The sequence below is a fragment of the Wyeomyia smithii genome, chromosome 2, assembly GCF_029784165.1.
Source record: "Wyeomyia smithii strain HCP4-BCI-WySm-NY-G18 chromosome 2, ASM2978416v1, whole genome shotgun sequence".
Classification (NCBI taxonomy): Eukaryota; Metazoa; Arthropoda; class Insecta; order Diptera; family Culicidae; genus Wyeomyia; species Wyeomyia smithii.
Window position 1 is genome coordinate 126,577,960 of NC_073695.1, and position 14,539 is coordinate 126,592,498.

The window sequence follows — 14,539 nt, forward strand, 5'->3', positions numbered from 1 at the left end:
TTTCCGGTGACGGCGTTGAAGAAACGGTAAACCTCTAAATTACACACAAAATGTTGTAAATTTGTAACATGTACTTTTCAAATCACGCGATTGATTATGCCAGAGATAATCTGCATGAAGTGTCCAGTTCATAGCGCTGAGAAACAAACTTATTATTGTGGCGCCAGCACCAAACCGAATAGCGCTACTTCGACTAGCGACACCATTTTTACTTCCGAACTTTCTGTCACTCACCGTTCTGCCATTTTCATGTCATGTTCGTCGGCACTATTTAGTTGTTGATAGCTTGTTTATCTTACATCGAAAATATAAATATTTCTGCCTTTATTTCTGTATAAAATGTCTAATTTAATTATTCAAAATGTTCGACAACGCCATGCAAGTGACAATACCATCTACCATGCATTTAACGGTTATTATTTTTTGGGAATGGCAAGAAAAGATGTTGCTATAAATTACGGGAAATCACTGTCTACCATATGTGAATGGATCAACAGATACGAAACAAACGGATTTTTCCAAAGAAAGAAACGTGAGCAGACGTACAAGAAATTCAGGATCCTTATGCGGCAATGGTTAGTTGACTTATATTCCAAAGAACCAGTATTATTCCTAGACGAAGCCAAAGTTAGGTTTCAGTTACATTTTTTTACTACAATAAATGTTTCGTCTATCTGTGCAATACTTAACGAATCAGGACTCTCTTGGAAAACCATCGAACGGAGAGCAATTCAAATTCGCGAAGATGAAATAGTGCGCTTCACTAGAGAAATGCTATCAATTCCGTGGGATCTCTTCAACCTCGTATTCCTTGATGAAGTGAGTTTTAACAACAAGGACATGTTAAGACGCAAGGGATATGGAGTAGTTGGACAAAAAGTTATATAGTTATGGGTCATTCCATGTCAAGTGTCCGAGGAACTGCATCGACCATCTCCGATTTCGACCAAAATTTGTGAGTCGATGTATTTCGAGCCGGAACTTTTAAGTACAAAGTGTTGTACCGTTTGGTGGACCCCTCGGTCAATAGGACTGCCTCCACTTTTTGCGAATTTAGCAAAACACCTTTTTGCCTTTCTCCTAGAAAGGTATAGCAATCACTTGCAAAACCGAAAGTATAAAAGTGCTCCAAAGGGCCGAATGACATATATCGACGAGCTGAGCATTTTCTGTATGTGTGTGTGTGTGTGTGTGTGTGTGTGTGTGTATGTGCAGCTTTTTATTCTCACTCACTTTTCTCAGAGATGGCTGGACCGATTTTCATGAAATTAATTGCAAATGAAAGGTCTTGTTGCCCCATAAGACCCTATTGAATTTTATTGTAATCGGATTTTTAGTTTAGAGGTTATGTTTAAAAATGTGAAAACCATGAAACATCAATATCTCAGAAACTACACAACCGATTTGAACAAAATTGGTTTTAAATGAACGGGCTACCTAGAAAACCCTTAAATTTTGAGTTTCATAAAGATTGAACTTGTGGTTCAAAAGTTATAAAAAGAAACGTGTTCTGAAGACTGTTTAATCTCACTCATGTTTCTCAGAGATGGCTGTACCGATTTTCATAAAATCAGTGTCAAATGAAAGGTCCAATTGCCCCATAAGACCCTATTGATTTGTTTTGCAATCGGACTATTACTTTGCCTGTTATGTTCAAAAATGTGAAATCCAGCTATGCAAAGGAACATATTCCAAAGACTTCTTGGACTCACTCACTTTTCTCAGCGATGGCTGACCCGATTTCCACAAAATTAGTGTCAAATGAATGGTCTTGCTGCTTCAGAAGACCCTATTGAATTTTACTGTAATCGAATGAAGTTACAATTTGTAATGTGCCAACTTGTGAAAATCACGAAACTTCATTATCTCAGAAACTACACAACCGATTTGATTACTATTATCAGATGAGCGGGCTAGTCAAGGGTTAACTGATGAATTATGATTGAACACGTGGTTACAAAGTTTGGCTGACCTAAACGTTCCCATTTCATTTGATTATAATCGAACTTAAGCAACCGTTATGTAAAAATTGTTAATAAAACAACGAAAGTCTATTATCTCAAAGATTACATGACTTATTTGAACATAACTAGTGTCATACGAACGAGTCATCTCTCAAACTTACAAATAACAAACTTCATAACAATTTGATATGTAACTCAAAAGTTATGGAAAGAAGAGAAATTCAAAGGCTTCTTAAAAAACTATACCTGCTTTGATCGATATATGTGGCCTCAACATAATTTAAATGTGGTGTCGTACTATTTGAACGTTCCAAGTTCATTGATTCCTTGCGATGTGTTTAAAATCTGCAAATGCACGACAAATCGGCCATAGAATATGATCAAAGTCAAATAACAAATCGTTTGAAATGATTGGTTTTATCGAAATGACAACATCCTCGTCTTTTGGCTTCTGTACTTCGCCTTAATTCTGAATATATTCATATTGGGTGGTATTCTGTCATTAGCAGCAGATTTTCTGGTATCAATCTGACACCGGAAATACCCATATTGGGAGGTATTTTTGGTTGTTTTCCAGAAACTAAAAGTTTCTGGAAAAGTTTTTGGTCGTCTTCAAATTCAAAATAGTGTCCAGGGTCAGTGTTTGGTTTCTATGCATCATCACGTTTACGGAAATATCCATATTGAGTATTATTCGGTCATTTCCGACTGTTGCCTATAAGTTGCCATTTGGCAATTCAAAATGGTGCCTGAGGTCAATTGTTAGCTCCTTGCATCATTCTGGTTCCAGAGATACTGATATTGGATAGTATTTGTTTATTTTAGGCTGTTTTTCACAAACCGGTAGTCGCCATCTTGGATTTCAAAATGGTATTTAGGATACTGGTTAAAGAAAAACTCATATTGGGTGATACTTGGTCACTTTGGACTGTTTTTCAGAAGCCGAAAGTCGTCATTTTGGACTTTAAAATTGCCTGTGAAATCAATTTCTGTCATCTGGGCGTAATTCTGGTTCCGAAAACATTCATATTGAATGGTTTTTGGTCATTTCCGGCTGTTTGCCAGACACCGGAAGTCACCATCTTAATATTCAAAATTGAGTCTGTGATCAATTTTTAGCTTCTGTGCATCTTTCTGGTTCCAGAAATACTTATATTTAATGGGAATCGTCGATTTCAGGCTGTTTTCCAGAAACCGGAAGTTGCCATCTTACAATTCAAAATGTTGTCTGAAGTCGATTACGGTTCCGGAAATACCCATATTGGGTGGTATTTGGTCATTTGCCGCTGTTTTTCCGACACCGGAAGTCGACATTTTGGATATCATAATGGCATTTGGAGATAATTTCTGGATTTTGAACGGCATACTGGTTAAAGAAAAACTCATATTGGGTGGTATTTGGTCATTTTCTGCTGTTTTCAGAAACCGGAAGTCGCCATCTTAGAATTTCAAATGCTATCTGTGGTCGATTTTAGCTCCTGTGTATTATTCTAGATCCGGATATTATTATATTGGGTGGAAATCGGCCATTTTCGGCTGTTTTCCAGAAACCGGAAGTTGCCAGCTTACAATCCAAAATGTTATCTGAGGTCGATTATGGAACATATTTGTTACCACTAAAAAACATTCACCTGCCAATATGGTTCCATTTGGTTGATTAGTTCGCGAGATGTGCAGAAATTTATGTTTCATTTGTATGGGACCCCTCCCTTCCAGAAGAGGGAGGGGTTTCAAACTATCATAGGAACCTTTATCGGCACCAAAAACCCCCACATACAAGTTTTCACGTCGATCGGTTCGGTAGTTTTCGGGCCTATATGGATCAGACAGACAGACAGACTTGACTGCATTTTTATATGTAAAGATTACAACATCAATATTTTAGAACCTAAAGAGTGAATATACATTTATTGGATTGAAGTGTTTATGTAAATCTATTTTTACAAATAAAAAATTGAATGAGAAAGGCTGGGTCTGACCGCTAGGTGGACTAATTTAGGTTTTTATTTTGTGAATACATCGGGACCAAAGTTGTAAATCGATAACCTATCGAAAACGCCGATAACGATACCGTCTGTTATCGTTATCGACGATGACGCTAACGTCTCCAGACATTATCGTCATTGTCAAAGTCGATAGCTGCTGGACGGTATCGAAACAATAACGTTTGTGTTTCAACAACCACTGCAAGAGTTATTTTTGTATCATTAGATATATGATTTAGATGCATTTTAAATGCAAATATGACAATGCCACATACCTTGGTATTCAACATTTTTTGCCTGGTGAGAAGTGAAACATAAACAAATAAGGAAAAGTTTCTTTCTGTTGCTTAGTGATGCTTCGTCTCCAACCCTCCGAAGTGAAAAACGCTTCTTCACCCCGTGCCTGCTTTTCGATCAAGTCAGTACACCACTCACTACCACAGCAGACAAAACTGGCATAAGACGTTAGTGAGCTGATAACGTCTAGTGACTATCGTCATCGCTGATAACGTTAATGTTTGAAGGCGTTATCGTCATCGTCAATAACGATGCCCTAAGACAAGACGTGACAGCTGGTCACCGTTACATTCAACCAATTTGAACCGGCTGCTGATTGGCTGAATCCGATAACGCAATCGTCACGTAGAAAATACAACGAGGTTATTTTTCACTGTAAAGCAGTGTTGCTGGAGATCCATAATTTAGCTGTTATAATTGTTCATAAATAATGATGCAAAAGAATGCAAGGTACATGATATTACCGAATAATGTATTTCACTGTTATAACTTTAAAAATGCATTGATTAATCGTTCTTTACTATTTCGGTTGAAGTCCAAGAAACTTAGGAAGAAAAAATTTGGGTACCAAGAAACTTAGGAAGAAAAAAATTGATAGTAGAAGTATGCTTTATTGAACATAAAATGATAAATAAAAATTGAGTATTATTCGCCTATATATATTACATTTTAAATTTGTTTTATTTTCATTGACCTGCAAAAGTTGTTAAAAATAATCATTCTGGCATCAACGGTGTGGAACGTTCAAAAAAAATTCGACGGGGATGCCGTTACGAAGAGAAAAATAAGAAGCCAGCTGTCGCGTCTTGTCTTAGACGATGCCATACGTTATTGGTAACGGCGATGACGATTATCGACGATATTCTATCGTATTAACAACCTTGATCGGGACCCTGAAGAGCTACAGGTGATATTGACATATCATTTTGAAGGGTTTTAGATGTAGAATCGAACTACGCGATTAATTTTTTTCTGCAGTGTTGCCAACATTGTATTTTTTTTATTCAAAACTTAATTTGCAATTTCCTCAAAATACCCCCTTCGATTTTGATTTTGACCACACCAATGTGCTTAGCAGACGATTTTACATAGAAATCACTTATCAGCAAAATACAAAATGTAGCGTTCCAGAGATACAGCATTTTCAAAATTGCAGGGTTTTGGATTTTGTCTATGCACGAAAGCGCTTCTACATGAACTGCTACTATCCTTATGGTATCCTAGCAGGCGTTTGTGTAATCAAAGAGTTGTTCCTTAGAGGAGCATTCGTTTATGATGTAACGCAAAAAATCCCGTTCTAGAATCATTTTCACGAAAAGTTACAGGAGAGTTTTGGTTACACTTTTCACATGAATCTTCATTTTATTGGTTTATCGCATTGTAGAAATTATCCCCTCTCAATTTAAAACTGTTTCCTAGCAGGCGAATGGTCATGTTTTTTCCTGATTTAAGATTTGCTATGATTTCAAAATTGTAAACAATGTGTCTCACGGGTACAGTCATTTCATTCTTGAAGATGGTGTGTTTAATTGGATTGTATTTAAAACAAATTTGTGTCGCTGGAAAACGGTATTGGTTATCACAGCAGCTTACGTGATGAGGTTTACTAGCTACTAAGGGAGCATGCATAAATGACGTATTTTTTTTGAATTTTTTTTACCCTCTTCCCCCTCTTCCACCGTAGCATTTCGTCACAAAGTCAAACCTCTATAGATAATTTCGTAGAGTTATAACAAACTCCTCACCACGCCCCCCACCCTCACCTCATCCCAATGACTTTTTTTGCAAACTTTATTACTAAAAACATACATTGTATCATAAATGAATAAGACAAGACAAAGAATTAAAAATGCCTCCCCCTCGTCAAATTTCGTCACAAAACTGCTAGTCGTTGCATGTTCGAGTTCAGGCTCGGAAGAAGACTGTTATTATCAGTAGGAATCAGTGGCTGCAAAGCCTGTGTCAAATAAACAGAACAGAAAAATCCACCTCTGCTCTAATCCTGGGTAAGAAGAAGAATTAGAAGAACATAGGCGGGTAAATGTTATGATAGAGTTACTTGCTCTATAACGTGCTATGATATGAGCAAATTAAGATATTCGGTTATGATAAAATCTTTTGGATGCGTTCGGAGATTTGTTTGAACATGTGGTCTTGAATGTAAATATGCAAAATAATGAAATGAAATCTGAAATCAGCATTTTTTTCACGCTACACACTCAATCAGATAATAAATGTTCGGTAATTATTATTACAATTTCGATCGGTAAGTTTGAGAAAATACAGAGTAGTTTGTAAAATTGATATAACGTTACATATTTTCTGTATTCAGCAAATGATTTTACTGAATACTGCTATATTTTCTACTGAACTGTTCGGTAAATTAAAGTTTTACCGAATATTGGTAAAAAACTACTGGACCAACTATAGAGCTGTCAAATTTTTTCTATTCGTTGTTCTCGTTCTGGTTGTCAAGTAGGGTGGTCGGTATTACCGACTTTTCGAAAAACCGGTATTTCGGTATTCATAAAAATAAAAACCGATAAAACCGGTAAAAAACCGGTATTTTTATTTCTTTCGGATTAATACAAACCAGGGGTGACTCGTGGTCTTTAAAACTACTTTTTCAACTACAAAGTTCCTAAAATCATAGTTCGGGGAAGTAATGATGATTGTCCGCGAAAAAAAAACGCGTCATTTTCCCTGTACTATTTAAAAATAAAACTGAAAAATAATTAAAGATATGGGGTGTCGACCGTCTTCGGTAGTGGTTTTCTGCCGCAGTCTTATGCAAAAACCTGCCGAAGTAAGCCACTGCCGAAAACGTTACCTACATAAATTTGGATTTGAAATTCATTTTTTGCTTAGCGTCTCAGGTTGCAACTATGTATGGACGTGTCGCTGCATGATTATGTTTTTGCATTTATGAGTACCTCTGCTTCATTACGATCCAGATTTTTTTCTAAGATTAGGACCTTAGCGACCATTATTTTGATCTCTTGTGGTATACGATCCAGATACAACACTGGATAACAGTGTTTGAAAAACTCAAATGAATGAATCTAGTGATATGATTACGAAGAACATAATTTCGAAACTAATGTAATAACGAAAAAAAACATGCAGATTTTTATTTAAATTTTCTTTCACATCGCAAAACTTAGTTTCAAATTAGTGAACAACAATAAATTTCGTAGAAAAACAATATTTGAAACTGTTGAGAAGAGTATATATGAATGAAATAAAAAAAAGAAATCACGACCAGACCAGAATTTACTTTTTACGAATCCGAATGAATCGAAGGTAAATACTTCTTTATTCTGTTCGATGCTCTTTAAACAATTCGTCCAAATTATTTATTACTATTATTATTATTTTATTAACTTTAGCTTCTAATGGAGAAACGAAAAAAGTGGCATATGAACAAGTTTGTAACTGAAATAGAAATAAATATTTGAAATAACTGAAATAGAAATTAATATTTGAAATAGAAAAAGCAGAAACTTGTACACGAGTGAGGCCGGGTACATTCAGCTAGTTGCTAATAAAAGCCCGCTGCGGTACGGGCGACGAAGCTTTGACGAAGCTACAGCTATTTAAATTTCACTTTTTCAAGGAGCAGTAATTTTTAGGATGAAATCTTTATTGGTTGATTATAACACTTTGTCTCAACAAAAAATAAATTCCTAATCCAAATTTATATTTATTTATATTTTTTTAGTTTTACTTTTAAATAGCACAAAATGAATTATGTCTTGCGTTTTTTCGCTGACATAATTGTAATTACTGCCTCATAATTTGTAGTTAAACTGGTAGGTTTTGAACCTACCCACGCGTTGCCTCTGTGAGTATGAGTGTGTGAAGAGATAAGCTGTTATACTTAAAAAATAAATGCTTTATTGAAGTTTTTTGACATATTATCGATACACACAAACACATTGTCTGAATCCGAGCAGAACAAACAAAAAGATAACAAAAATTGGTAAATAGGTGAGGGAAAATTAATATATATAATGTTGCTTCTGTCTAAATGTATTTATTATATTAGGGAGCTCACTTAAAATCCTTCAAGGGGCGATAGAGGACCATGTTTGATGAAAAAAATCCTTCTACTCATATGGTCAAAAGTAAACTACTGCAGAGTTATTCACTAATTTTAGTTTTTGGTTTTGTTTGCCTTAAACGAGCAGAAAATTGTGAATTCTACCACACTAAACGAAGGCGTGGCTGATTGCTTTTAAAGTGAAATAGTATCTAAACTAAAAGAATTAGGTGCTTGGTGTCAGAGAACAACTAGTAGAGTAGACTTCAATGTTTAATTTGGTTAACAACAAACTCCATGTTTATCACACATTTCAGAGAGAAAATTGCTGTTAAGTTCTCAAAAACATTTGATTTCATATTTGTTCCTTTCTAAAGGCTTCTTGTTCTTCCTAATTCGACATTTTTGAGACACTATTGATTACGAAATTTTCTCAGCTTTTTAAGAAAACCAACAGAATTGAGCTAGCTATCTTACTTCTTGTGATAGACCTCGTTAAAGGTAAACATAACCGAAAACTAGAAGCAGAGAATAACTCTGCAGTAGTTAAATTTTGACCATCCCTTAAAGGATTTGATTAAAAGTGAGCTACCTTACACCCTGTATACATCGTCATGTGATTTGTAACGACTATACCTAAGTAAGAAGCATTCATTAGCCTAACAAAGATTTATGAATATTGTGGGAAGTTTTTTTTCCATTTTAAGAAAAATACCGAAAATACCGGTTTTTTCGTCTCTCCAATACTGGTATTTCGGTATTGAAAAAAATATCGGTTTTACCGGTTTTTGTTTTACCGGTAAACCACCCTATTGTCAAGTCATATTCTCGGTTCCGTTTGAACATTGAAGTTCCTACGAAAAAATGGAGGACTTTCTCCAACAACTTCAGCTAAAAGATGACCGCATAGTACAAATTTTTCGTAAGAAGGTATATAATAACAAAATTTGTAAATATTTTAGGCATTAAACCATCACATAAATTGTTTCTACTTCCGAGCATCTGTTGCATGCTACGTAAATAGTTTACACCGCCTTGTTAATGGACACACCCGGAAGATCTTCGGCTTTGAAACTATGAGCACAACTGGCATGAAGGTTAATTGATTTTCACCCTGACAAATTCGGTACGGCGAGCGTCGATTTTTGATTTTTTTTTAATTTTTAATAGGTAAAATTTTTAATAATATTTGAATAAAAATATTTTTTTATCAAAACAATGTTACATCATATTTCTGGTTTACTTAAATAATCAAAAGTGAACAAATAACAAATATCACAGATCTTTCGGTATTGTCTTACACAACTTACAGATTTAATCGGTGGTTTTGGCAACTAATTGCATTTGCCGTTTTCACAAATTGGGTCGGTAATAAAGACAGAAAGCAACAAAAATTTGATTACTGATCGATCGGTAGTGGTTTATATAACCGAACGTTTTACCGAGCGCTCAGCTGTTGAAAAGTCGGTGAAAAGAAGACGAATTCGGTGATATGATATGATAGATGATAAGTCTCGCCAAACATGTGAAAAGGGCCCATGTGCCATATGTAAACAAGCCAAATTTTCTTGTTTTTTTATGAATACAAGCAAATCTAGCCTTACTAATAAGATTTATTGATAAAAGAATTTACTCGTAATCAAACAATCTTATTTGTACGGGTAGATTAAGCTTGCATTCATTGAAAAACGTGAAATTGTGGCTTGTTTACATATGGCACATGGGCCCTTTTCACGTGTTTAGCGAGAAGTGTGTATTAACAATGTCCCAAGTTGGTTTCAAAATTCGAATCATGGACAAAAGTCTACATTTAACAAAAAAACAGTTTGAATTTAAATACGAAAAGTGTAGCCAAAACTCTCCTGTAACCTTTCGTGAAAATGATTCTAGAGCGGGATTTTTTGCGTTACATCATTACCGGATGCTCCTCTAAGGAACATCTCTTCGATTACACAAACGCCTGCTAGGATACCATTGAGATTGCAGCAATTTATGTAAAAGCGTTTTCGTGCATAGACAAAATCCAAAATCTTGCAATTTTGAAAATGCTGTATCTCTGGAACGCTACATTTTGTTTTTTGCTGATAAGTGATTCCTATGTAAAATCGTCTGCTAAACACATTTGTGTGGTCAAAATCAAAATCGAAGGTGGGGTATTTTGAGTAAATTGCAAATTAAGTTTTGAATCGAAAAAAATGCAATGTTGGCAATATTGCAGAAAAAAAAAATGATCACGTTGTTCGATTCTACATCTAAAACCCTTCAAAATGATATGTCAATATCACCTGTAGCTCTTCAGGGTCCCGAGATTCTGGGCGCATTGCAGTTTCTAAAGTTGAACATATTTCAGTTCCATATAGTCCTCTTGATTGCATCGCTTCTACCTTTTGAATAGCATTCTGCAGTATTTCGCAAGCCAATCTCAAATCGCTCTTGACATCCGCAATGCCTTGCATCCAACCTTCATTGATTGTATTCGCCACCACCATTCCTCGATGCACTGCCTGAAGGCGAGCTGCCTCAGAAACCGTTTTCCAGCGAAAGTACTTTGCTAACTCAACAGGTGGTGGCTTTCCACGCCTTTTTGGGAGTGATCGATGTTTTAAGTCAGTAACAGAATATTTTTTCTTCTTTTCCTTATCCTGCAGAGTGACAAACCGCTCAATATCGTCTATTTTTTTTTGGTCCCTTATTGGGATGAGAAGGAGCAACCTGACCTTCTCATCCCAATAAGGGACATCGTCTCGAAAAACTACTTTCCGACGTACATACTTCTCCACCTTCTGCCAAATCGAAAAAAGAACATCGTGCATGGTGTCTCCTCCGATGTCCTGTTTTGCCACCTCCTTAGGTCGCAGCTGGCTCCGGAATAATCGCTGATAAAAGATTCCTTTGAAGGAAAACAAGCTTTCCTCGCGCGCACTAGTCGGAGGTGAGGAACGAATCACATCCTTCTCTTCAAGATGCTCTTCATCTTCGTATGAGCTGAAACAAAACTTTTATAAAAAGATGTTATGACAAAATGAAAGTTTACTTACTCATCCATCAAAATAAGATTGTTGCGGTTTGTTATAGAAACCTATTCACATGGATAATAATAATTTAAACGCGTATTCACATACGCACAAACCATAGCATATGCCTTAATGTTTGTTTTTTTTTGACCGCATTCCGGTATTCTGTTGCCAGAAAATTTTAAATCAACGTCGGAAGTAGTCAGTGTTGCTAGTTTAAAGGTGTTGAAATTTTGATTAAAATCTAGACAGACAATAGTGCTAAATGGATTAAGCGTTTTATATATATATATATATATATATATTGGCGGTTAAAAAAAATATTTATTTGCAAAATATATTTATTTATTAAAAAATTTGACAGGTTACATGCTGCATTACTATCAATTCGAGACATACAATTCCTCTTACAAACATGGAGCTCACTAAGTTAAAAACATTCTTTTCAACCTCTGATGTTTTTGGGAACTCGAGCTTCTCGAATTTGTTCCATATATTACGCAATAACTATATTCATACTACAGAAGCGCAATTTAGATAATAATAATCTCATTTCATCTTCCACGACCTAAATGCATCCTTTTCTAAGAATCTCTGTTCTATTTTCAAAGGTAGTACGAATACTTATCATACTTGTCATTTGAAAATTGTAAAATTTTTAATATGCCAAATGTTTAAAATTACTAAACAAACGATAGTAGAATTATCCATATTATTGATCATGCCAATTCATATAGTTGGAATGTACGTACAAAACTTATACTGCCGCTCCAAGCATAACTGTCCCTTATCCTGTGCAAACCTTATGGACGCTGGGACAGTTATGCTTGGAGCGGCAGTATATGCGTTCACGGTAAACCGAAAGTAAACACCTAAATTGACATACAAAATAAATATGGCACAATTTAGCCAGCCCGCTAGGGGCGTTATTTTATTTTTATTTTGGTTTTTTGAAGTAATGTATACACATCTTCCAAGCTTGTATTATATTTCTTAATTCAAAAACTACCCAATCAACATTAGTAACATTGCAGTAATACTTACGTGACGGAAATATTTTTATTTCCTACGTTGTTACAAAACATTGCTTGTTACTTAAAACATATATGAATGTTGGGTATGTGCTGCGTTACATTTGTTTTTGTTATACAACATAAACCATTACTTCGGATTACATTTTAACATTATAATGTTACATGAAAACATAATTTCGTTATGGCCATGTTAGGTTTATGTCGTTCATTACCTCTGATGGAGAATCAAAAGTATGTAACACTTTTAGGATGATAAAGATAGCAGACTGATTTCAATCCTCATAGATCATTGCGTTGCGTTTGTTTGGACTTGTAAAATTTTCGGATCGGATTTCACATTTTTCTAGCTTAGTGTTTTTTACCGTCCGATGGTAAGGAATTCGTGTAGGCGGAGAGTTTCTGATCTATGTCGTATTCATATTAATTGTTTTTACTTCCAACAGCACAAACTCACTAAACGAATAATCGAAAAAAATTCTAATGCCATGTAAACAAGCCACCCTAAACTGTCCAAAACTGCGGTAATTTTTTGTGTGTAATGATCTATTGTTGTGTTGTTCATACTTTTTTGTACACACAATGTTCATTTGACTCAACACAACACAATTATGTTGTTTGCATTTGTCATTAAACCAAGTGCTTCTTACTTTTGTCGTAATTAGGCACTTTTTCGCTGCATAATTGTAGGTGGCAGCCTTGATTTAATGATAAACCATCGCCTAAAATTAATTGATTTTTTCAAGCATTTCTAGTTAGCTAAGCATAAGAGAATTTAGTCATTTCAACTACAATAAGGCATATTATTTAGGTGCTTTGTTAACTCCAGTGATCAAAAGCTGTTTTCAATGTTATAAAATACATTCAGTTTTTTCTATACGATACATTAAATTTTTAAAGCACTCTCCTACTTTAACAAAAAATATAAATAAAAACACACAAATACACACTCTGGAAAACATGGCATTGTTTAGCCAAAACACTGAGTTTACACATAGCTATGAAGAGCTGTTTTTTTACAGCGAATTCAATCCATTTTATGGACAGGCATAATATTTAAATATAAGCTAATAAGCTATGATACACTATTCTGTTGAAAAATTATTAATATTTTGAGGCTTACAAGTATGTATTGTGAATAATCTATAAATTCAAATTATTCGAATGCATATATATATATATATATATATATATATATATATATATATATATATATATATATATATATATATATATATATATATATATATATATATATATATATATATATATATATATATATATATATATATATATATATATATGTAAATATATATATATATATATATATATATATATATATATATATATATATATATATATATATATATATATATATATATATATATATATATATATATATATATATATGTATATATATATATATATATATATATATATATATATATATATATATATATATATATATATATATATATATATATATATATATATATATATAAATAGAGGGGCCTCTTTTTTTTGTATATTCGAATATTTGCTTATCCTGAGTGTTGAAGTGTTGTTCAGTCGGTGGTATTACACAGTTGTCTCCTCATCATCAGTTTTTCGGCTAGTGGTGAATAGTAAGGTAAAGTAATGTAAAGTAAGTACTGTAAAATAAGTTCTTTTGGTGAATAATTGTTGTAAATTTTAAGATAGATTAGTTTATAACCTACTAAATTATAACTACATGCTTTTCCCGAAGAAAGCCCATTAAAAACTGAAGAGCAAAATCGTCTCAAATGACCTAGAAATACGCAAAAATTTAATCAAACATTTTTGATTTGAATGAAACTTTGCACACGTGTTCGGCTCAGCAAATTGAGCATTTTTCACAGATGTAGAGATTTTTTAGACCCATGATTTATTTGCTAAAAGGGTGATTTGGCATAGGTTTTATTCGAAGCATGGTAGCTCAGAATCTTTGGTAGTATAGAAAAACTGTCTGCGAATAATTTGTAGGAAAATAATAATGAATCATTAAAAATACACACTGTGAAAAATAAATTGTTCTGAAAATAGACACTGAACTTCAATTAAAAGCAGGGTTCAAATTTTTGTAAAGAAACTTGAAGCTGTTACGCAATTTTTAGAAAAAAAGTCTAGAATGGGAAAATAAAAATAAATTTTGTTCATGGAATTTTAAATTTTTAAAAAAATTTTC

General features: G+C 34.0%; 2 protein-coding genes across 8 annotated transcripts in view; one reads left to right on the forward strand and one right to left on the reverse strand.

The window, feature by feature from the left end:
* LOC129723121 (protocadherin-like wing polarity protein stan) overlaps window positions 1–14,539 on the forward strand; it is a 237,670-nt gene that overhangs the window by 182,022 nt on the left and 41,109 nt on the right. The gene's annotated exons all lie outside the window — the stretch shown is intronic.
* On the reverse strand, window positions 4,827–11,448 carry LOC129723129 (uncharacterized). Of its 4 annotated transcripts, XM_055677116.1 has the most exons (4): window positions 11,327–11,448; window positions 11,006–11,273; window positions 10,673–10,930; window positions 4,827–10,617 (listed from the first exon to the last, which is right to left on the reverse strand). In XM_055677116.1, exons 1-4 carry the CDS (start codon window positions 11,332–11,334, stop codon window positions 10,570–10,572), a joined length of 582 nt encoding a protein of 193 aa, XP_055533091.1. In that variant the 5' UTR covers window positions 11,335–11,448; the 3' UTR covers window positions 4,827–10,569. The 4 variants fall into 4 exon arrangements, 3 of the variants coding, with proteins under 3 accessions (XP_055533091.1, XP_055533090.1, XP_055533089.1); XR_008727720.1 differs by having other exon boundaries at window positions 4,827–10,930; window positions 11,061–11,273; XM_055677115.1 differs by having other exon boundaries at window positions 4,827–10,930; window positions 11,057–11,273.

Coding starts and splice junctions, on each gene's coding strand:
- LOC129723129 (XM_055677114.1), bottom strand. Junction 10,931..11,005: donor TCCCTTATTGGGATGAGAAG/GTCAGGTTGCTC, acceptor GTCACTCTGCAG/GATAAGGAAAAGAAGAAAAA.